Consider the following 25926-nt stretch of genomic DNA (forward strand, 5'->3'; position numbering starts at 1 on the left):
AGGAGGAGCGAAAAACTCCTGAACTCAGCAAGGGGACTAAAAACACCAATTCTAAAGTTCTGAAGTTCTGATCCGACACTAAAAAACTGCTGTCGCTGCTCTCTCTCTCTCTCTCTCACACACACACACACACACACACACACACACACACACACACACACACACACACACACACAAAATCAGTCTTGCTGAAACATCAAAATACGGTAGAAGAAAATGTAACACAATGAAGTCAGAAATCAGGAGGGAAATGACACACAGTGAGGTCAGAAATCAGGAGGGAAATGAAACACAGTGAGGTCAGAAATCAGGAGGGAAATGAAACACAGTGAGGTCAGAAATCAGGAGGGAAATGAAACACAGTGAGGTCAGAAATCAGGAGGAAAATGAAACAGTGAGGTCAGAAATCAGGAGGGAAATGAAACACAGTGAGGTCAGAAATCAGGAGGAAAATGAAACAGTGAGATCAGAAATCAGGAGGAAAATGAAACAGTGAGGTCAGAAATCAGGAGGGAAATGAAACACAGTGAGGTCAGAAATCAGGAGGAAAATGACACACAGTGAGGTCAGAAATCAGGAGGGAAATGAAACACAGTGAGGTCAGAAATCAGGAGGGAAATGAAACACAGTGAGGTCAGAAATCAGGAGGAAAATGAAACAGTGAGGTCAGAAATCAGGAGGGAAATGAAACACAGTGAGGTCAGAAATCAGGAGGAAAATGAAACAGTGAGGTCAGAAATCAGGAGGGAAATGAAACACAGTGAGGTCAGAAATCAGGAGGAAAATGACACACAGTGAGGTCAGAAATCAGGAGGGAAATGAAACACAGTGAGGTCAGAAATCAGGAGGGAAATTAAACACAGTGAGGTCAGAAATCAGGAGGAAAATGAAACAGTGAGGTCAGAAATCAGGAGGGAAATGAAACACAGTGAGGTCAGAAATCAGGAGGAAAATGAAACAGTGAGGTCAGAAATCAGGAGGGAAATGAAACACAGTGAGGTCAGAAATCAGGAGGGAAATGAAACACAGTGAGGTCAGAAATCAGGAGGAAAATGACAGTTCACATTAGATTCTTTAATGATAACAGTAGATTGACAGCTACATGGTGCCAACTGCCAAGCAATGAGGAATGTGCGTGTGTTACAAGCAAAAACTCTAACAGGAAGTACCAGTGACGCTGGTAGGTCCTCAATACGGACGTTGTCCAATGAAGCGGATGCTAATCTACAGGACTGTTTCGCTAGCACAGACTGGAATATGTTCTGGGATTCATCCAATAACATTGAGGAGTTTACCACATCAGTCACTGGCTTCATTAATACTGAGCTAAAGGCTAGAGCTGCCGCTTCCAAGGAGTAGGACACTAATCCAGACGCTTATGAGAAATCCTGCTATGACCTCCGACAAGCCATCAAACAGGCAAAATGTCAATACAGGACTAAGATCGAGTTAAATGCATTCTATGCTCGCTTTGAGGCAAGCAACCCTGAACCATGCATGAGAACACCAGCTGTTCTGGACGAGTGTGTGATCTCTCTCTCCATAGCCGATGTGAGTAAGACATTTAAACAGGTTAACATTAACAAGGCCGCGGGGCCAGACAGAATACCAGAACACGTACTCGGAGCATCCACTGACTAGCTGGCAAGTGTCAAGAATGGCAAGATAACATGCCAAATTACTATCGCCCCGTAGCACTCACATCTATAGCATGAAATGTTTTGAAAGGCTGGTCATGGCTCACATCAACACCATCATCCCAGAAACTCTAGACCCACTCCAATTCGCATACCGCCCCAACAGATCCACAGATGACACAATCTCTATTACACTCCACACTGTCCTTTCCCACATGGACAAAAATACCTTTGTAAGAAAGCTGTTCATTGACTACAGCTCAGCATTCACCATAGTCCCCTCAAGCTCATAACCCTGGGACTGAACACCTTCCTCTGCAACTGGTTCCTGGACTTCCTGATGGGCCGCCCCCAAGTGTTGAAGGTAGGCAACAACACTTCTGCCACACTGACCATCAACACGGTGGCCCCTCAGGGGTGTGTGCTTAGTCCCCTGCTGCACGACTGCGTGGACGCGCACAACTCCAACACCATCATCAGGTTACCTGACGACACAACGGTGGTAGGACTGATCACCAACGACGATGAGGCACCATATAGGGAGGAGGTCAGGTACCTGGCAGTGTCGTGCCACGACAACAACCTCTCCCTCACCATCAGCAAGGCAAAGGATGTGATTGTGGACAATAGGAAACAGAAAGGTGAGCAAGCCCTCATCCACTGCCGGTTTAGAGATTCAAGTTCCTCTGTGTCCACATCACGAAGGAATTAACATGGTCCATACCTACAAAGCTGTGAAGAGGGCACAAACTATATGTACATAGCTATCATAATTACCTTGTACCCCTGCACATTGACTCAGTACTGGTACTCTCTGTACAGTATATAGACATGTTATTCTTACTCATTATTGTGTATTTATTCCTCATGTCACTATTTTAATATATATATATATACAGTGCCTTGCGAAAGTATTCGGCCCCCTTGAACTTTGCAACCTTTTGCCACATTTCAGGCTTCAAACATAAAGATATAAAACTGTATTTTTTTGTGAAGAATCAACAACAAGTGGGACACAATCATGAAGTGGAACGACATTTATTAGATATTTCAAACTTTTTTAACAAATCAAAAACTGAAAAATTGGGTGTGCAAAATTATTCAGCCCCTTTACTTTCAGTGCAGCAAACTCTCTCCAAAAGTTCAGTGAGGATCTCTGAATGATCCAATGTTGACCTAAATGACTAATGATGATAAATTCAATCCACCTGTGTGTAATCAAGTCTCCGTATAAATGCACCTGCACTGTGATAGTCTCAGAGGTCATTTAAAAGCGCAGAGAGCATCATGAAGAACAAGGAACACACCAGGCAGGTCCGAGATACTGTTGTGAAGAAGTTTAAAGCCGGATTTGGATACAAAAAGATTTCCCAAGCTTTAAACATCCCAAGGAGCACTGTGCAAGCGATAATATTGAAATGGAAGGAGTATCAGACCACTGCAAATCTACCAAGACCTGGCCGTCCCTCTAAACTTTCAGCTCATACAAGGAGAAGACTGATCAGAGATGCAGCCAAGAGGCCCATGATCACTCTGGATGAACTGCAGAGATCTACAGCTGAGGTGGGAGACTCTGTCCATAGGACAACAATCAGTCGTATATTGCACAAATCTGGCCTTTATGGAAGAGTGGCAAGAAGAAAGCCATTTCTTAAAGATATCCATAAAAAGTGTTGTTTAAAGTTTGCCACAAGCCACCTGGGAGACACACCAAACATGTGGAAGAAGGTGCTCTGGTCAGATGAAACCAAAATTGAATTATGTTTGGCGTAAAAGCAACACGGCTCATCACCCTGAACACACCATCCCCACTGTCAAACATGGTGGTGGCAGCATCATGGTTTGGGCCTGCTTTTCTTCAGCAGGGACAGGGAAGATGGTTAAAATTGATGGGAAGCTGGATGGAGCCAAATACAGGACCATTCTGGAAGAAAACCTGATGGAGTCTGCAAAAGACCTGAGACTGGGACGGAGATTTGTCTTCCAACAAGACAATGATCCAAAACATAAAGCAAAATCTACAATGGAATGGTTTCAAAATAAACATATCCAGGTGTTAGAATGGCCAAGTCAAAGTCCAGACCTGAATCCAATCGAGAATCTGTGGAAAGAACTGAAAACTGCTGTTCACAAATGCTCTCCATCCAACCTCACTGAGCTCGAGCTGTTTTGCAAGGAGGAATGGGAAAAAAATTCAGTCTCTCGATGTGCAAAACTGATAGAGACATACCCCAAGCGACTTACAGCTGTAATCGCAGCAAAAGGTGGCGCTACAAAGTATTAACTTAAGAGGGCTGAATAATTTTGCACGCCCAATTTTTCAGTTTTTGATTTGTTAAAAAAGTTTGAAATATCCAATAAATGTCCTTCCACTTCATGATTGTGTCCCACTTGTTGTTGATTCTTCACAAAAAAATACAGTTTTATATCTTTATGTTTGAAGCCTGAAATGTGGAAAAAGGTCGCAAAGTTCAAGGGGGCCAAATACTTTCGCAAGGCACTGTATATGTATATATATATATATATATATAAATATACAATTATTATTATTTCATTTTTTTAATCTGTATCTTTCTCTCTGCATTGTTGGAAAATACAAGAAAAATTTCCCTGTTAGTCTACACCTGTTGTTTACCAAGCATGTGACAAATAACATTCCATTTGATTTTGTGCGTGGTTGTATGTTAAAACATTTTTTAAAGTGTATATCTTTTTAGGGGGTGGATCAGCTTTAACGTTGCGGATAGATTGTTGCTTCCATCAATGTAATTGTCTGCATCATTTCCAATCGCCTATATATTTTGGGGGTAAATATACACTGCAGTTCAAAAGTTTGGGGTCACTTAGAAATGTCCTTGTTTTTTAAAGAAAAGCACATTTTTTTTGTCCATTAAAATAACATCAAATTGATCAGAAATACAGTGTAGACATTGTTAATGTTGTAAATGACTATTGTAGCTGGAAACGGCAGATTTTTAATGGAATATCTACAGAGGTGTACAGAGGCCCATTATCAGCAACCATCACTCTTGTGTTCCAATGGCACGTTGTGTTAGCTAATCCCAGTTTATCATTTTAAAAGGCTAATTGATCATTAGAAAACCCTTTTGCAATTATGTTAGCACAGCTGAAAACTCATTAAAGAAACAATAAAACTGGCCTTCTTTAGACTAGTTGAGAATCTGGAGCATCAGCATTTGTGGGTTCGATTACAGGCTCAAAATGGCCAGAAACAAAAACAAGGACAAGTACATTAGAGTGTCTAGTTTGAGAAACAGACACCTCACAAGTCCTCAACTGGCAGCTTCATTAAATAGTACCCGCAAAACACAAGTCTCAACGTCAACAGTGAAGAGGCGACTACAGCATGCTGCTTCTAGGCAACTGTGCTATTTCACATACGTTCTGAACCTATATACATTTTACAGACCCTGTATGTTCTACCTGTGTAATCTTGTTGTTATTAGTCCCACCCTTCAGCTCCATTCAACCCCTCCCATCTATCTCTTAACACCATCCAGTCCCACCCTCCAGCACCATTCAACCTCTCCCATCTATCTCTTAACACCATCCAGTCCCACCCTCCAGCACCATTCAACCCCTCCCATCTATCTCTTAACACCATCCAGTCCCTTCAGCTCCATTCAACCCCTCCCATCTATCTCTTAACACCATCCAGTCCCACCCTCCAGCACCATTCAACCCCTCCCATCTATCTCTTAACACCATCCAGTCCCACCCTCCAGCACCATTCAACCCCTCCCATCTATCTCTTAACACCATCCAGTCCCTTCAGCTCCATTCAACCCCTCCCATCTATCTCTTAACACCATCCAGTCCCACCCTCCAGCACCATTCAACCCCTCCCATCTATCTCTTAACACCATCCAGTCCCACCCTCCAGCACCATTCAACCCCTCCCATCTATCTCTTAACACCATCCAGTCCCTTCAGCTCCATTCAACCCCTCCCATCTGTCTCTTAACACCATCCAGTCCCACCAGCACCATTCAACCCCTCCCATCTATCTCTTAACACCATCCAGTCCCTTCAGCTCCATTCAACCCCTCCCATCTGTCTCTTAACACCATCCAGTCCCACCAGCTCCATTCAACCCCTCCCATCTATCTCTTAACACCATCCAGTCCCTCCAGCTCCATTCAACCCCTCCCATCTGTCTCTTAACACCATCCAGTCCCACCAGCTCCATTCAACCCCTCCCATCTATCTCTTAACACCATCCAGTCCCTCCAGCTCCATTCAACCCCTCCCATCTGTCTCTTAACACCATCCAGTCCCTCCAGCTCCATTCAACCCCTCCCATCTATCTCTTAACACCATCCAGTCCCTCCAGCTCCATTCAACCCCTCCCATCTGTCTCTTAACACCATCCAGTCCCACCAGCTCCATTCAACCCCTCCCATCTATCTCTTAACACCATCCAGTCCCTCCAGCTCCATTCAACCCCTCCCATCTATCTCTTAACACCATCCAGTCCCTTCAGCTCCATTCAACCCCTCCCATCTATCTCTTAACACCATCCAGTCCCACCAGCTCCATTCAACCCCTCCCATCTATCTCTTAACACCATCCAGTCCCTCCAGCTCCATTCAACCCCTCCCATCTATCTCTTAACACCATCCAGTCCCTTCAGCTCCATTCAACCCCTCCCATGTATCTCTTAACACCATCCAGTCCCTTCAGCTCCATTCAACCCCTCCCATCTGTCTCTTAACACCATCCAGTCCCTTCAGCTCCATTCAACCCCTCCCATCTGTCTCTTAACACCATCCAGTCCCTTCAGCTCCATTCAACCCCTCCCATCTATCTCTTAACACCATCCAGTCCCTCCAGCTCCATTCAACCCCTCCCATCTGTCTCTTAACACCATCCAGTCCCTTCAGCTCCATTCAACCCCTCCCATCTATCTCTTAACACCATCCAGTCCCTCCAGCTCCATTCAACCCCTCCCATCTGTCTCTTAACACCATCCAGTCCCTTCAGCTCCATTCAACCCCTCCCATCTGTCTCTTAACACCATCCAGTCCCTTCAGCTCCATTCAACCCCTCCCATCTGTCTCTTAACACCATCCAGTCCCTTCAGCTCCATTCAACCCCTCCCATCTATCTCTTAACACCATCCAGTCCCTCCAGCTCCATTCAACCTCTCCCATCTGTCTCTTAACACCATCCAGTCCCTCCAGCTCCATTCAACCCCTCCCATCTATCTCTTAACACCATCCAGTCCCTCCAGCTCCATTCAACCTCTCCCATCTGTCTCTTAACACCATCCAGTCCCTTCAGCTCCATTCAACCCCTCCCATCTGTCTCTTAACACCATCCAGTCCCACCAGCTCCATTCAACCCCTCCCATCTATCTCTTAACACCATCCAGTCCCTCCAGCTCCATTCAACCCCTCCCATCTGTCTCTTAACACCATCCAGTCCCTCCAGCTCCATTCAACCCCTCCCATCTATCTCTTAACACCATCCAGTCCCTCCAGCTCCATTCAACCTCTCCCATCTGTCTCTTAACACCATCCAGTCCCTTCAGCTCCATTCAACCCCTCCCATCTGTCTCTTAACACCATCCAGTCCCACCAGCTCCATTCAACCCCTCCCATCTATCTCTTAACACCATCCAGTCCCTCCAGCTCCATTCAACCCCTCCCATCTGTCTCTTAACACCATCCAGTCCCTCCAGCTCCATTCAACCCCTCCCATCTATCTCTTAACACCATCCAGTCCCTCCAGCTCCATTCAACCCCTCCCATCTGTCTCTTAACACCATCCAGTCCCTCCAGCTCCATTCAACCCCTCCCATCTATCTCTTAACACCATCCAGTCCCTCTAGCTCCATTCAACCCCTCCCATCTGTCTCTTAACACCATCCAGTCCCTCCAGCTCCATTCAACCCCTCCCATCTGTCTCTTAACACCATCCAGTCCCTCCAGCTCCATTCAACCCCTCCCATCTATCTCTTAACACCATCCAGTCCCTTCAGCTCCATTCAACCCCTCCCATCTGTCTCTTAACACCATCCAGTCCCTCCAGCTCCATTCAACCCCTCCCATCTGTCTCTTAACACCATCCAGTCCCTCCAGCTCCATTCAACCCCTCCCATCTGTCTCTTAACACCCTCCAGTCCCTTCAGCTCCATTCAACCCCTCCCATCTGTCTCTTAACACCATCCAGTCCCTTCAGCTCCATTCAACCCCTCCCATCTGTCTCTTAACACCATCCAGTCCCTCCAGCTCCATTCAACCCCTCCCATCTGTCTCTTAACACCATCCAGTCCCTTCAGCTCCATTCAACCCCTCCCATCTGTCTCTTAACATCCATATTGGATTTATATATGTTCAACTGTGCTGTGATGCTTCACAAAAAAATACTGAACCTTTCTATTCTCACGGTTTCTACAGATTGTAAATTAAAGATAAACATTATTGCTAAAATAATGATTATATTATTGATTGATTGACTATGACTTTTCAGATCCCCCAGTATTGCTCTCTGCAGAGATATCTCCAGGTAAATGCTGCAATTCTTCAGCCATTCCTGGACCTGTGACCAAAAACAAGCTACATACGAACACAGTACCAAAATAAATGATCTAATGGCTCTGCTTCCTCTCAGCAACATCTGCAGAGCTGGGAAGACTGTATCCCCCATATATATAACATATACATCTGCAGAGCTGGGAAGACTGTATCCCCCTGTATATAACATATACATCTGCAGAGCTGGGAAGACCATATCCCCCTGTATATAACATATACATCTGCAGAGCTGGGAAGACTGTATCCCCCTGTATATAACATATACATCTGCAGAGCTGGGAAGACTGTATCCCCCTGTATATAACATATACATCTGCAGAGCTGGGAAGACTGTATCCCCCTGTATATAACATATACATCTGCAGAGCTGGGAAGACTGTATCCCCCTGTATATAACATATATATCTGCAGAGCTGGGAAGACCATATCCCCCTGTATATAACATATACATCTGCAGAGCTGGGAAGACCGTATCCCCCTGTATATAACATATACATCTGCAGAGCTGGGAAGACTGTATCCCCCTGTATATAACATATACACCTGCAGAACTGGGAAGACTGTATCCCCCTGTATATAACATATACATCTGCAGAGCTGGGAAGACTGTATCCCCCTGTATATAACATATACATCTGCAGAGCTGGGAAGACTGTATCCCCCTGTATATAACATATACATCTGCAGAGCTGGGAAGACTGTATCCCCCTGTATATAACATATACATCTGCAGAGCTGGGAAGACTGTATCCCCCATATATATAACATATACATCTGCAGAGCTGGGAAGACTGTATCCCCCTGTATATAACATATACATCTGCAGAGCTGGGAAGACCATATCCCCCTGTATATAACATATACATCTGCAGAGCTGGGAAGACTGTATCCCCCATATATATAACATATACATCTGCAGAGCTGGGAAGACTGTATCCCCCTGTATATAATATATACATCTGCAGAGCTGGGAAGACCATATCCCCCTGTATATAACATATACATCTGCAGAGCTGGGAAGACCATATCCCCCTGTATATAACATATACATCTGCAGAGCTGGGAAGACTGTATCCCCCTGTATATAACATATACATCTGCAGAGCTGGGAAGACCATATCCCCCTGTATATAACATATACATCTGCAGAGCTGGGAAGACTGTATCCCCCTGTATATAACATATACATCTGCAGAGCTGGGAAGACTGTATCCCCCTGTATATAACATATACATCTGCAGAGCTGGGAAGACTGTATCCCCCTGTATATAACATATACATCTGCAGAGCTGGGAAGACTGTATCCCCCTGTATATAACATATACATCTGCAGAGCTGGGAAGACTGTATCCCCCTGTATATAACATATACATCTGCAGAGCTGGGAAGACTGTATCCCCCTGTATATAACATATACATCTGCAGAGCTGGGAAGACTGTATCCCCCATATATATAACATTCTATTGGTTGCAAGAATTTTGTACAATAATTTAAGTTGAAAAATGTGAAGTTTTGAACGCTGGCGTCGTTTTGCGTGTCAATTCATAGACCATGTGCATTGGAATCAGTACATTGAAAATCTCTTCCCAACTATTTTGTAATTTATATGCACAGCTGTCAATTCTTTGGTCCTTAAATTAAACCAGTATATATTTTTATTTATCACAATTTTCTTTAGCCAATTTTGGTGTTTAATGCTGGGCCGACAAAGCTGACTGACTAATCTTGTTTGAGGGAGAACCGTTTGTTACGGCCTCCCACAACATTCACACACACAACTCATTAGAAAGAGGCACCTTGCTAACTGGAGTTACACACACACACACACACACACACACACACACACACACACACACACACACAAATAGGCCACACTATTCTCTACATTAGGGATGGACAACTGGCTCCCTACAGGCCACATGCAGCCTTATGAAGGCCTGTGGACCAATAATAAAACACATTTTTAAATTCAGTCAGGGTCTCAACTGACAGTTGAGAGTTAGAATAGTAGACAAGGTGAATTTAGAAATTAGGTTGTGCATCAGCAGTCACTCAATTAGCCCATGTCAGCAATTTTTTGGGGGGGATTAGTAAATGATACTAGCGGCCAGCTATCTAAACTTGTATTAAGCATGGCCGAATTATCGACCGGGGTGGGGCCCATTGATCATCGGTTTTCATATTAAAACTACAAATACTTGCCTCCAACCTACAGCAAAATGTATATAATTGCAGGAAATTAGCTGTAAAAGGGCACATTTTTCTCTGTGCCCCATGTGGCAAAATCTGTAGAATTGCAGCAAACTTGTTTTAAAACGGCCAATTGTTTCCTGCTCTGAGGCTAAATGTGCAGGATTACAGGAAATGAACATGAAAACGCATTTTTGTCATCTTCGCTGTCACGGGGGGGGTTGCTGGATGTGGGAACACAGACCCAAGATCCACTGTGGCCCCTCATGTTCTGTTTTTTTGTGGCCCCCACCTCCATGCCCATCGCTGCCCTACATAGTGCACTACTTTTGACCAGGGCCCATCAAAATTAGTACACAATACAGGAAATAGGGTGCCACCTGGTAAGCAGCCAGTAAATCAATCTGTCCTTATTCCCTGACTGTATAATCTGATGTCATCTAATATCATTTAATCCCCTACAGAACAACAGTCTGATCAGTGGCTTTATCTGCTAATCTCTAATGCAGGTTGTGGATTCTGCTGAATGACTCTGTGATGATTGTTATGGAGGAAGATAAGCAGAGCAAACACAGGAGAGAGAGAGAGAGAGAGAGAGAGAGAGAGAGACAGGCATATCAAAAATAGACTAAAAACCTCAGAGCTCCACTCGTTTTTTAATCCCATCTCTCGACCCTCCATCTCTCCTTCCTAGAAAAACAGAGAGAGCAGGTCTTATTGATCTAGGCAGTTTGAGGTGTGACGAGAGAGAGGTCAATCATTTAAGTTTAACGCTTTGCGTTCCGGCTAATTGTGAATTAGAAATCAGTTCAGGGAAAATGGAGAGAGAGAAAGAGAGCGAGAGAGGGAGAGGGAGAGGGAGAGGGAGAAAGAGAGCGAGAGAGGGAGAGCGAGAGGGAGAGAGAGAGAGAGAGAGAGAGAGAAAGAGTGACAGAGAGAGAGAGAGAGAGAGAGAGAGAAAGAGAGAGAGAGGAAGTTATTAACTTGCAGCAGAGCGTGAAATAAGAAAGACAACAGAGGAGTTAAGAGAGAGAGAAAACAAGAATATGGAGAGAACAGAGGGAGTTAAGAGAGAGAGAAAACAAGAAGATGGAGAGAGAACAGAGGGAGTTAAGAGAGAGAGAAAACAAGAAGATGGAGAGAGAACAGAGGGAGTTAAGAGAGAGAGAAAACAAGAAGATGGAGAGAGAACAGAGGGAGTTAAGAGAGAGAGAGAAAACAAGAAGATGAGAGAGAACAGAGGGAGTTAAGAGAGAGAGAAAACAAGAAGATGGAGAGAGAACAGAGGGAGTTAAGAGAGAGAGAAAACAAGAAGATGGAGAGAGAACAGAGGGAGTTAAGAGAGAGAGAGAAAACAAGAAGATGAGAGAGAACAGAGGGAGTTAAGAGAGAGAGAAAACAAGAAGATGGAGAGAGAACAGAGGGAGTTAAGAGAGAGAGAAAACAAGAATATGGAGAGAGAACAGAGGGAGTTAAGAGAGAGAGAAAACAAGAAGATGGAGAGAGAACAGAGGGAGTTAAGAGAGAGAGAGAAAACAAGAAGATGGAGAGAGAACAGAGGGAGTTAAGAGAGAGAGAAAACAAGAAGATGGAGAGAGAACAGAGGGTGTTGAGAGAGAGAGAAAAGAAGAAGATGGAGAGAGAACAGAGGGAGTTAAGAGAGAGAGAAAACAAGAAGATGGAGAGAGAACAGAGGGAGTTAAGAGAGAGAGAAAACAAGAAGATGGAGAGAGAACAGAGGGAGTTAAGAGAGAGAGAAAACAAGAAGATGGAGAGAGAACAGAGGGAGTTAAGAGAGAGAGAAAACAAGAAGATGGAGAGAGAACAGAGGGAGTTAAGAGAGAGAGAGAAAACAAGAAGATGAGAGAGAACAGAGGGAGTTAAGAGAGAGAGAAAACAAGAAGATGGAGAGAGAACAGAGGGAGTTAAGAGAGAGAGAAAACAAGAAGATGGAGAGAGAACAGAGGGTGTTGAGAGAGAGAGAAAAGAAGAAGATGGAGAGAGAACAGAGGGAGTTAAGAGAGAGAGAGAAAACAAGAAGATGAGAGAGAACAGAGGGAGTTAAGAGAGAGAGAAAACAAGAAGATGGAGAGAGAACAGAGGGAGTTAAGAGAGAGAGAGAAAACAAGAAGATGAGAGAGAACAGAGGGAGTTAAGAGAGAGAGAAAACAAGAAGATGGAGAGAGAACAGAGGGAGTTAAGAGAGAGAGAAAACAAGAAGATGGAGAGAGAACAGAGGGAGTTAAGAGAGAGAGAGAAAACAAGAAGATGAGAGAGAACAGAGGGAGTTAAGAGAGAGAGAAAACAAGAAGATGGAGAGAGAACAGAGGGAGTTAAGAGAGAGAGAAAACAAGAAGATGGAGAGAGAACAGAGGGAGTTAAGAGAGAGAAAACAAGAAGATGGAGAGAGAACAGAGGGAGTTAAGAGAGAGAGAAAACAAGAAGATGGAGAGAGAACAGAGGGTGTTGAGAGAGAGAAAAGAAGAAGATGGAGAGAGAACAGAGGGTGTTGAGAGAGAGAAAACAAGAAGATGGAGAGAGAACAGAGGCTGTTAAGAGAGAGAGTGAAAGAGATGAGACAAAGGTGTAGGGAGGAGAGATGAGCAAAGAAAGAAAGGACACAAAATAAATTACATTTTTCACTTTTCTGCAATACGGAAATAAAGTGTTGTGTGTCTGAGTAGTAGTCTGAGTGTGTGATGATAAATTCCCTAACACCAGCACAAAATGTGCACCGTCAGGTGATCCAGGCTCCGGCACCTTTTCATTTTTTATTTAGTAAGGGCTTTTCACAGAGGAGAAAAACCTTGTAGGTTAATTTAGTTCTCCCCAGCTAACAGGGTGAGAGTGTGTGTGTGTGTGTGTGTGTGTGTGTGTGTGTGTGTGTGTGTGTGTGTGTGTGTGTGTGTGTGTGTGTGTGTGTGTGTGTGTGCGTGAACTCAGTACCTAGATGGGGCGGCAGGTAGCCTAGTGGTTAGAGTGTTGGGCCAGTAACCAAAAGGTTGCTAGATTGAATCCCTGAGCTGACAAGGTAAAAATCAGAGAGAGGGGGGCAGAGAGAGGGGGAGAGAGAGAGGGGCAGAGAGAGAGAGGGGGAGAGAGAGGGGGCAGAGAGAGAGGGGGCAGAGAGAGAGGGGGGCAGAGAGAGAGGGGGGAGAGAGAGGGGCAGAGAGAGAAGGGGAGAAGGGGAGGGAGAGAGGGGCAGAGAGAGGGGGAGGGAGAGAGAGGGGGCAGAGAGAGAGGGGGAGAGACAGAGGGGGGCAGAGAGAGAGTGGGAGGGAGAGAGAGGGGCAGAGAGAGAGTGGGAGGGAGAGAGAAAGAGAGAGGACAAGACTCCAGCCCACTTGTTGGCAGAGATCTCCTAGCTCTGTAGTGCTCCGAGTTAAAAGCAACAGTGTGTTAGCATGTTTGCACGTGGAATCGATTGACGCAGACACAGAGAGTGTGAAAACAACCTCTCTCTTTCAGCCTTCACTGGAAGGGGATTAGTGTTTCAAACCCTCACCACAAATTGTTTATTAAATGTAAAATCATTATCTTTAAGGGAGGAGGTAGAGATTCTCTTCAGTGTCAGAGTATATTTCCCATCATGAGAAGACAAGAGAGATGTTATGGCTGTATAGTAAACATTCTCTCTATCCAGGAGGTGAAGACCCTGGGAAACGGTTGATTCTCATTGTACCGACCCTGGGAAACGACTGTTGATTCTCATTGTACCAACCCTGGGAAACGGTTGATTCTCATTGTACCGACCCTGGGAAACTGTTGATTCTCATTGTACCAACCCTGGGAAACGGTTGATTCTCATTGTACCGACCCTGGGAAACTGTTGATTCTCATTGTACCGACCCTGGGAAACTGTTGATTCTCATTGTACCGACCCTGGGAAACTGTTGATTCTCATTGTACCAACCCTGGGAAACGGTTGATTCTCATTGTACCGACCCTGGGAAACTGTTGATTCTCATTGTACCAACCCTGGGAAACGGTTGATTCTCATTGTACCGACCCTGGGAAACTGTTGATTCTCATTGTACCGACCCTGGGAAACTGTTGATTCTCATTGTACCGACCCTGGGAAACTGTTGATTCTCATTGTACCAACCCTGGGAAACAGTTGATTCTCATTGTACCGACCCTGGGAAACTGTTGATTCTCATTGTACCGACCCTGGGAAACGGTTGATTCTCATTGTACCGACCCTGGGAAACTGTTGATTCTCATTGTACCGACCCTGGGAAACTGTTGATTCTCATTGTACCGACCCTGGGAAACTGTTGATTCTCATTGTACCAACCCTGGGAAACGGTTGATTCTCATTGTACCGACCCTGGGAAACTGTTGATTCTCATTGTACCGACCCTGGGAAACGGTTGATTCTCATTGTACCAACATGGAGTATGTGTTGTGGAGTGTTTTGAGTGTGGTTTGAGTGTGTTTTGAGTGTGTTTTGAGTGTGGTTTGAGTGTGCGAGTGGAGAATTGGGATGGGGAGGGGGGGGGGGGTTCAGGGTGTGTGTATACGAATGAACTGTTGATTCTCAGAGAAGAGACACACCATCATCACCCACAGAGAAGAAGTGTGTTTTAGTCTGGGGCTGTATTTGAGGTGTGGCGTTTCCTCTCTCCTTCTCTTCTTCTCTTCCAGTCTTCTTTCCTTTCTTCCCTGGTGTTGTTAAATGTGTTATAATACAGTATCGAACTCATCGCCACACTGCAGTTGAAAACTGCGGCAAGTTGAAAAACACAGAAAGATGATGCAATAGAAAGACAACCCTGAGTCTCCTCTCACAGAGCCCTGCACTCTATACTCTACCCTTCTCCTGAGTCTCCTCTCACAGAGCCCTGCACTCTATACTCTACCCTTCTCCTGAGTCTCCCCTCACAGAGCCCTGCACTCTATACTCTACCCTTCTCCTGAGTCTCCTCTCACAGAGCCCTGCACTCTATACTCTACCCTTCTCCTGAGTCTCCTCTCACAGAGCCCTGCACTCTATACTCTACCCTTCTCCTGAGTCTCCTCTCACAGAGCCCTGCACTCTATACTCTACCCTTCTCCTGAGTCTCCTCTCACAGAGCCCTGCACTCTATACTCTACCCTTCTCCTGAGTCTCCTCTCACAGAGCCCTGCACTCTATACTCTACCCTTCTCCTGAGTCTCCTCTCACAGAGCCCTGCACTCTATCCTCTACCCTTCTCCTCACAGAGCCCAGCACTCTATACTCTACCCTTCTCCTCACAGAGCCCTGCACTCTATACTCTACCCTTCTCCTGAGTCTCCTCTCACAGAGCCCAGCGCTCTATACTCTACCCTTCTCCTGAGTCTCCTCTCACAGAGCCCAGCACTCTATACTCTACCCTTCTCCTGAGTCTCCTCTCACAGAGCCCTGCACTCTATACTCTACCCTTCTCCTGAGTCTCCTCTCACAGAGCCCTGCACTCTATACTCGACCCTTCTCCTGAGTCTCCTCTCACAGAGCCCTGCACTCTATACTCTACCCTTCTCCTGAGTCTCCTCTCACAGAGCCCAGCGCTCTATACTCTACCCTTCTCCTGAGTCTCCTCTCACAGAGCCCTGCACTCTATCCTCTACCCTTCTCCTCACAGAGCCCTGCACTCTATACTCTACCCTTCTCAATAACCACACTATAATAAAAGTTTGTTACAGTGGTGTGTGTGTGTTATGATGTGTTTGTTAAGGTGTGTGTGTGTTACAGTGTGTGTATATGTATGCTAAGATAAGTGTGTGATACAGGGTGTGTGTGTGTGTGTGTGTGTGTGTGTGTGTTTTACAGGGTGTGTGTGAACAGGGTGTGTATGTGTATACTAAGATGTGTCTGTGATACAGGGTGTGTGTGTGTGTTATGGTGTGTGTGATACAGGGTGTGTGTGATACAGGGTGTGTGTGTGTGTATGCTAAGATGTGTGTGTGAACAGGGTGTGTAAGTGTATACTAAGATGTGTGTGTGATACAGGGTGTATGTGTGTGTTATGGTGTCTGTGATACAGGGTGTGTGTGTGTGTTATGGTGTCTGTGATACAGGGTGTGTGTGTGTGTGTGTGTTATGATGTGTGTGATACAGGGTGTGTGTGTGTGTGTTATGGTGTGTGTGATACAGGGTGTGTGTGTGTGTGTTATGGTGTGTGTGATACAGGGTGTGTGTGTTTGTTTAATGTGTGTAGTGTCATCTTACTCGAGCCTAGCCTTAATATAACGTTATTCAGTACCGGCCCCCAGGGGTCAAATATAACGTTATTCAGTACCGGCCCCCAGAGGAGGGGAGAAGTTCTCAAATATGAGAACTCACTACGACCATACTGATCAGAGAAGGATCGCTGTTAGTTTCTGTGAGGAGGTTTAACTATAAGAAATGGATGTCTACCATAGTAGACATATTACACAGTGGACATCTAACATAGTGGATATAGTGGATATCTACCATAGTGGATATCTACCATAGTAGATATCTACCATAGTGGATATAGTAGATACTGAATCTAACATAGTGGATATCTACCATAGTGGATATCTACCATAGTGGATATAGTAGATACTGTATCTAACATAGTGGATATCTAACACAGTGGATATCTACCATAGTGGATATAGTAGATACTGTATCTAACATAGTGGATATCTAACACAGTGGATATCTACCATAGTGGATATAGTAGATACTGTATCTAACATAGTGGATATCTAACATAGTGGATATCTACCATAGTGGATATACTAGATACTGAATCTAACATAGTGGATATCTAGCATAGTGGATATCTAACATAGTGGATATCTAACACAGTGGATATAGTAGATACTGTATCTAACATAGTGGATATCTAACACAGTGGATATCTACCATAGTGGATATAGTAGATACTGTATCTAACATAGTGGATATCTAACACAGTGGATATCTACCATAGTGGATATAGTAGATACTGTATCTAACATAGTGGATATCTAACATAGTGGATATCTACCATAGTGGATATACTAGATCCTGAATCTAACATAGTGGATATCTAACATAGTGGATATCTAACACAGTGGATATCTAACACAGTGGATATCTAACACAGTGGATATCTAACATAGTGGATATAGTAGATACTGTATCTAACATAGTGGATATCTAACATAGTGGATATCTACCATAGTGGATATAGTAGATACTGTATCTAACATAGTGGATATCTAACATAGTGGATATCTACCATAGTGGATATAGTAGATACTGAATCTAACATAGTGGATATCTAGCATAGTGGATATCTAACATAGTGGATATCTAACACAGTGGATATCTAACACAGTGGATATCTAACACAGTGGATATCTAACATAGTGGATATAGTAGATACTGTATCTAACATAGTGGATATCTAACATAGTGGATATCTAACACAGTGGATATCTAACACAGTGGATATCTAACATAGTGAATATCTAACATAGTGGATATAGTAGATACTGTAGCTAACATAGTGGATATCTATCACAGTGGATATCTAACAGTGGATATAGTAGATACTGTATCTAACATAGTGGATATCTAACATAGTGGATATCTACCATAGTGGATATACTAGATCCTGAATCTAACATAGTGGATATCTAACATAGTGGATATCTAACACAGTGGATATCTAACACAGTGGATATCTAACACAGTGGATATCTAACATAGTGGATATCTAACAGAGTGGACATCTAACATAGTGAATATCTAACATAGTGGATATAGTAGATACTGTATCTAACATAGTGAATATCTAACATAGTGGATATAGTAGATACTGTATCTAACATAGTGGATATCTAACATAGTAGATATCTAACACAGTGGATATCTAACACAGTGGATATCTAACATAGTGGATATTGTAGATACTGTATCTAACATAGTGGATATCTAACATAGTGGATATCTAACACAGTTGATATCTAACATAGTGGATATCTAACATAGTGGATATAGTAGATACTGTATCTAACATAGTGGATATCTAACATAGTGGATATAGTAGATACTGTATCTAACATAGTGGATATCTAAGTGAATAGGCATAACTTCATCTGCCAATTGTCCTAATCAGTATTTACATAACTCCTATTCTGAAAGGATGTTGTGAAATCTACAGAAGTCCCAATGTAAACAGACCCTACCATCTCTCTCACACGCACACAAACACACTCCCGCGCAGCAGTGTGTGTGATTATGCAGTAGTATGGTAGTTCCTGCTTACGCCATATTTCATCATTATTACTGAAGGAAAAACTCTCCTCTATTGATCTGATGCTGCTTCTAATCTCTCTCTCCTCTCGTTCACGCTCTTCATCCCTCTCTTCTTTCTTCATCTCCCTCCCTCTTTCGCTCTCCTCTCTTTCACGCTCTTCATCCCTCTCTCTTCTTTCTTCATCTTCCTCCCTCTCTCTCGCTCTTCATCTCTCTCCTCTCTGTCATGCTCTTCATCCCTCTCTCTTCTTTCTTCATCTCCCTCCCTCTTTCGCTCTCCTCTCTTTCACGCTCTTCATCCCTCTCTCTTTCACGCTCTTCATCCCTCTCTCTTTCTTCATCTTCCTCCCTCTCTCTCGCTCTTCATCTCTCTCCTCTCTGTCATGCTCTTCATCCCTCTCTCTTCTTTCTTCATCTTCCTCCCTCTTTCTCTCTCCTCTCTTTCATGTGCTTCATCCCTCTTCTTTCTTCATCTTCCTCCCTCTTTCTCTCTCCTCTCTTTCATGCTCTTCATCCCTTTTTCTTTCCTCATCTCCCTCTCCCTCTTTCTCTCTCCCTCCCTCCCTCTTCCTTTCTTCTCCCTCAATCTCGCTCTCTCCTTCTCTCTCTGTTCCTCCCTCTCTCTCCATATCTCCCTCTCTTCCTGCTCCCTCTCTCTTTCTCCATTTCCTCTCTCTCGACTAACAGCTTTTAAGTTTTCCTCAGCATATCGTATCATATCATATCATATAGTAGTGTATCATATCATATAGACCAGTTTCAAACACATCCCAGTGGTAAACAAGATCATGATTAGCACACACACAATAAAACAAACACAAACACATAGCCTAGTCCCCAAAAACGATCCAGGAATGCAAAGCACACTCATCCATAAGGTGAAGCCTAAACAAACAGAACAGCACACACACGCCAGAGGGATAATGATTACCCTGAGAGGGTGTTTGTTCAGAACCACCTGCCACGTTACTCATAAAGAGACATAAACTCAGTCCTCTCACTGTCAACTGCGTTTATTTTCCACAAACTTAACATGTGTAAATAAGATTCAACAACTGAGACATAAAATGAACAAGTTCCACAGACATGTGAATAACAGAAATGGAATAATGTGTCCCTGAACAAAGAGGGGGTCAAAATCAAAAGTAACAGTCAGTATCTGGTGTGGCCACCAGCTGCAATAAGTACTGCAGTGCATCTCCTTCTCATGGACTGCACCAGATGTGCCAGTTCTTGCTGTGAGATGTTACCCCACTCTTCCGCCAAGGCACCTGCAAGTTCCCGGACATTTCTGGGGGGAATGGCCCTAGCCCTCACCCTCCGATCCAACAGGTCCCAGACATGCTGAATGGGATTGAGATCCGGGCTCTTCGCTGGCCATGGCAGAACACTGACATTCCTGTCTTTCAGGAAATCATGCACAGAACGAGCAGTATGGCTGGTGGCATTGTCATGCTGGAGGGTCATGTCAGGATGAGCCTGCAGGAAAGGTACCACATGAGGGAGGAGGATGTCTTCCCTGTAACGGACAGCTTTGAGATTGCCTGCAATGAAGACAAGCTCAGTCCGATGATGCTGTGACACACCGCCCCAGACCATGACGGACCCTCCACCTCCAAATCGATCCCACTCCAGAGTACAGGCCTCGGTGTAACGCTCATTCCTTCGACGATAAACACAAATCCGACCTTCACACCTGGTGAGACAAAACCGCGTCTCGTCAGTGAAGAGCACTTTTTGCCAGTCCTGTTTGGTCCAGCGACGATGGGTTTGTCCCCATAGGCGACATTGTTGCCGGTGATGTCTGGTGAGGACCTGCCTTACAACAGGCCTACAAGCCCTCAGTCCCTCTCAGCCTATTGCAGACAGTCTGAACACTGATGGAGGGAGTGTGCGTTCCTGGTGTAACTCGGGAAGTTGTTGTTGCCATCTTGTACCTGTCCCGTAGGTGTGATGTTCGGATGTACCGATCCTGTGCAGGTGTTGTTACACATGGTCTGCCACTGCAAGAACGATCAGCTGTCCGTCCTGTCTCCCTGTAGCGCTGTCTTAGGCGTCTCACAGTACGGACATAGCAATTTATTGCCCTGGCCACATCTGCAGCCCTCATTCCTCCTTGCAGAATGCCTAAGGCACGTTCATGCAGCTGAGCAGGGACCCTGGGCATCTTTCTTTTGGTGTTTTTCAGTCAGTAGAAAGGACTTTTTAGTGTCCTAAGTTTTCATGCCTACCGTCTGTAAGCTGTTAGTGTCTTAACAACCGTTCCACAGGTGCATGTTCATTAATTGTTTATGGGTCATTGAACCATCAAAGCCTTTACAATGAAAATCTGTGAAGTTATTTGGATTTTTACGAATTATCTTTGAAAGACAGGGTCCTGAAAAAGGGGAGGTTTCATTTTTTGCTGAGTTTATCTTTCCGAGTTCTTACCCTGTGTTTCATCAACTACATTCATCTCTGTCTCCCTCCCTCCCCACACTGAGCATACAAAACATTAGGAACACCTTCCTCATATTGAGTTGCACCTCCTTTTGCCCTCAGAACAGCCTCGTCGGGACTCTATTAGGTGTTGAACGCGTTCCACAGGGATGCTGGCCCATGTTGACTCCAATGCTTCCCACAGTCGTGTCAAGTTGTCTGGATGTCATTTGGGTGGAGGGCCATGCACGATACACACGGGAAACTGTTGAGCGTAAAAAAATCCAGCAGCGTTGCAGTTCTTGACACAAACCGGTGCGCCTGGCACCTACTACCATACCCTGTTCAAAGGCACTTAAATCTTTTGTCTCACCCATTCACCCTCTGAATGGCACACATACACAATCCATGTCTCAATTGTCTCAAGGCTTAAAAATCCTTCTTTAACCCGTCTCCTCCCCTTCATCTACACTGAAGTGGATTTAACAAGTGACATCAATAAGGGATCATAGCTTTCACCTGGATTCACCTGGTCAGTCTGGGTCATGGTATGTTTTGTACACTCCGTGTCCGTAAGGGAGAGAGAAGGAAAAAGTATACAGAGATAAAACACAGAGAAAACAGAGAGCGAGAGCATGTGTGTGTGTATATATATGTGTGTGTATATGTGTGTGTGTATATGTGTGTGTGTGTATATGTGTGTGTATATATGTGTGTGCATGTGTGTATATATGTGTGTGTGTGTGTATGTGTGTGTATGTTACACTGTGACTCTACATCTGGGTTAGACACCTGTTCCACCGTGAGAAAGGCAGTCAAGTTGCAAAATGTTCACTGTAAAAAGAGATACTTTACAATCCTTTCCTGACCTTCAACATACACCTTCCACACACCACCCACCCCACACCACCCACCACGCACCCACCCCCCACCACGCACCCACCCCACACCACCCACCACGCACCCACCCACCCCCAAACACCCACCCGACACCACCCACGCACCCACCCACCCCCCCACACACCCCATACCACCCACACCCCCCCCCACCCATCCGACACCACCCACCCCCCACACACCCCCACCACGCACCCCCCCACCACCCCATACCACCACCCCCCCCCCCCACCCGACACCACCCACCCACCACCCCATACCACCCCCCCCCCCCCCCCCCCCACCCGACACCACCCACCCACCCACTTAGTTTCTTTGAATTGTGTTTCCGCCTGCTGTTACAGCAGCACACACCCAGGGGCTACGCTGCATGTCTCAGTGTCTCGCAGATGTGCACCACACACACACACACACACACACACACAGATTCACACAGCTAAAGGCGCTGTAGTAAGTAACAAGTGAAAACACCATCTGTCAAGTGAGAGAGTTTTCTTCCTCTCAGCATTTTCTCTGGAATGCCTTGAAGACAAAACGCTCCTTGTTCTCCCTCTCTCTCTCTCATTCTATTCCTCCTTTCTTCATCTCTCACTCCATTCTCCCTGCTCCGACACAATCAGCAAAGTTGTGTGTGTGTGAAAAGTTGCTAACATAGGCATCGGTCAGCGTTAAATTACTTGTGAACAACACCAGAGGGATGAGAAATGCAATGGCTAGCACTGATTAAGATGATATGGCACCGTGCGCGTGTGTGTGTGTTTGCTAAGAAGCGTCAACCTTGGAGTGGGGGCGCTTGTTTCTCAAACACAAACAAAACTATTTTATTATCATTATCATTACATGGTGCTTGCTTACTTTAAGCTATGGATTTATATAGGTAAAGCTTGTTCAGCAATCTGAATTGACCGCCGATGTTCAGTTCACCTGAATTTCGACCAATCGTGTAAACACGCCCCATATAACACATAAAGCAAGATTTATATGAATCAACAGTCGCTTATTATAAAAAAAATATATATATAATTTTGAGCCGTGTAGGCTACTGTATTTTCCCACCACTGCAATGGTGTAGCAATATTTAGGCGCAACAGGCACGAACCGTTCCTCCCCCCTCCTCCCGCTAGCTAGACCTTTGTCAGCCCGCCGGTGCCATGTTGCCATGGCTCCCTCGCTCCGTGCCTGTACTCAGCTCGCGCAACCGTCGAGCGAGAAACACAACGTTGTGATGAATCAGCAAGCATGTCTTCCGCTATTGCTGTTACTACCATGGACTCTCTGTGGCTGTCGCGCGAAATAAACCGAAAAAAAACGTTTAGAAATAATAGTTCCCTAAATACGAAATACGGGGAAATTATTTGACACCAATAAAAGGAGAGGTGGAGGCTAGACGTTTTAAACTGTAACCCCCGTGCCCCCTGACACAAAAAAAAACAAATGTCATAAAATTTGCCATGCGTTTGTCTCTTTCACTTTTGACACGCACATGCCTTCTTGGCAATATTAAACTAAGGCACATACAATTAAAGACATCAAGACTAGAAAGTGACGTCGAGTTTACACTATCATCATTATGCAACGTTAACAACTCCCTGAAAACAGCTGTTATGAATCTTACCTCTGAAATAGCAACAGACAGACACACGCTGACCGCGCTCGCGGTTGTTGCGTCCCTATCCAGTGCGGCCCGTTTTCCGCTCCGCTCCGCTTGCTTCCGTTTCAGCACTCGAATACTCGGACAGTTCTTCTGCTGTGAATATCTCCAGCCACCTAACCTATAATCACGTTTTCTAGACAGTTCCAACTCGGCTACACATCCCGAATACACGATATATCTTCCTCTTCCTTATCTAGCTAGGCTACTCTATGTAAACCGATTAACGATGTCTGATTTCTGAAAACCGGGGGGGATTCCCAGTCCCCCCGTAACTCTCGATATGATCAATCTATCTCGCAATGAAGTTATCAAAAATATTCCCAACCGCCACACATGTTGTTCTCTCTGCACTGTAGTGCGATGCTATAGCCTAGCTTACGTTTGACAAGCAAGCCTTTTCTTTGTCTACTTTAGCTGTGAAAGCCCCCACTCAATCTGGTTGGCATGGCTTGTGCATGTAGCCTATGGCTGGCAGGCAGGCTGGCTAACCACCTAATCGTGATGAATCAGCAGCACACAGCACGCAGGGAGGGAGAGAGAGAGAACGGCACAGCACAGTGAGGCTAGCCCTTTAAAACGGCGTGTCTAGCGCTCCAACGGCATGATGTCGCTGCACCCGCAGTCAGCAGCACACACACCCCGGCGGGCGCGACGTAGGAAAGAGTAGAGCAGAGCGCGTGCCCACTCAGCAAAACACAAGCTTCGATTGAGTGGCAACACACTCTCGCACTCACTACTGAATAACGTTATATTTCGGTGTTTTTAAAAGCGTATGAGGAGTGCTAGGCTCGAGTAAGCCGACAACACACACACAAAGACTCTCTCACACACACTGAATCAGTGACAAAGAGTTAGCGTGGACTCACCAAAATGGAACAATTATTGTCCATGTATTAACGATCTATGCAACTTGCAAGAAAATAATTAAAAGGACTGTAGAAGAGGTCCTTCTGTACTTTAGATTATTGAGATACACCCTCTATGTACAGAGAACAAACTGAAGGACTGTAGAAGAGGTCCTTTGTACTTTAGATTATTGAGATACACCCTCTATGTACAGAGAACAAACTGAAGGACTGTAGATGAGATACACCCTCTATGTACAGAGAACAAACTGAAGGACTGTAGATGAGGTCCTTCTATACTTTAGATTATTGAGATACACCCTCTATGTACAGAGAACAAACTGAAGGACTGTAGACGAGGTACACCCTCTATGTACAGAGAACAAACTGAAGGACTGTAGATGAGATACACCCTCTATGTACAGAGAACAAACTGAAGGACTGTAGAAGAGGTCCTTCTATACTTTAGATTATTGAGATACACCCTCTATGTACAGAGAACAAACTGAAGGACTGTAGACGAGGTCATTCTGTACTTTAGATTATTGAGATACACCCTCTATGTACAGAGAACAAACTTCACAGTCGGCTACAGGTAGATGCCGTTCTACAGTACGTTCCACAGAGGGCCAGCGATTTTCGCTCCTCCCTTGTACTTGATTGATGAATTAAGGTCAGTAATTAGTAAAGAACTCCCCTCACCTGGTTGTCCAGGTCTTAACTGAAAGGACAAAACAAAACCTGCAGACACTAGGCCCTGCAGTTCCAGAGGGAGGTGTTTCTCCCAGGGTCCTTGAGCTTTGGGGGCACTATGGTGTTGAACGCTAAGCTGTAGTCAATGAACAGCATTCTCACAGAGGTGTGAGAATCCTTCCTCCTGAAAACCCACTGCACACTAGGCCCTCCATGGAATGAGTTTGACACCCCTGGTCTAAACTACGTTATCTTTCTCTCTTTGTCGTCTTTCATCGGCAGTGTACAGAACAAAACTTGGCGAGAAAAGAGGAGACAAGAGGGGGAGGAGGAGAGTAGGGAGAGAGGTGAGAGGGAGAGAGGAGAGGGAAGGAGAGGGGGAGAGGAGAGAGGGGGAGAGGAGAGAGAGGAGAGGGAAGGAGAGGGGGAGAGGAGAGGGAAGGAGAGGGGGAGAGGAGAGAGAGAGGAGAGGGGGAGAGGAGAGAGAGAGGAGAGGGAGAGAGAGGAGAGAGAGAGGAGAGGGGGAGAAGAGAGGGAGAGAGGAGAGAGAGAGAGAGAGGAGAGGAGAGGGGGAGAGGGAGAAGAGAGGGGGAGAGGAGAGGGGGAGAGGAGAGGGAGAGAGGAGAGGGAGATGGAGAGAGGGGAGAGAGATGAGAGGGAGAGAAGGAGAGGGGGAGAGGATGCCACTTTAGATGACTACCCATAATAGCTAGATCTGTACATAAACTATAGATCTGTCTAGATCTGTACATAAACTATAGATCTGTCTAGATCTGTACATAAACTATAGAT

General features: G+C 45.1%; 1 protein-coding gene across 2 annotated transcripts in view; it reads right to left on the reverse strand.

Annotated features, from left to right (window-relative positions):
* Positions 1–24232, reverse strand: part of mafgb (MAF bZIP transcription factor Gb) — a 34245-nt gene extending 10013 nt beyond the window's left edge. The window contains exons 1-2 of one of the 2 annotated variants that reach the window (XM_036948148.2): positions 23558–24232; positions 11025–11078 (exon numbers count right to left, since the gene is read on the reverse strand). In XM_036948148.2, the coding sequence (XP_036804043.2) occupies positions 11025–11069 (45 nt within the window). In that variant the 5' untranslated portion in view covers positions 11070–11078; positions 23558–24232. The remainder of the gene's footprint in view (positions 1–11024; positions 11079–23557) is intronic. The other variant, XM_090195356.1, reaches the window with a different exon arrangement.
* Positions 24233–25926: the final 1694 nt, after the last annotated feature.

Source organism: Oncorhynchus mykiss, chromosome 13, assembly GCF_057628025.1.
Source record: "Oncorhynchus mykiss isolate SJ-2025 chromosome 13, ASM5762802v1, whole genome shotgun sequence".
Classification (NCBI taxonomy): Eukaryota; Metazoa; Chordata; class Actinopteri; order Salmoniformes; family Salmonidae; genus Oncorhynchus; species Oncorhynchus mykiss.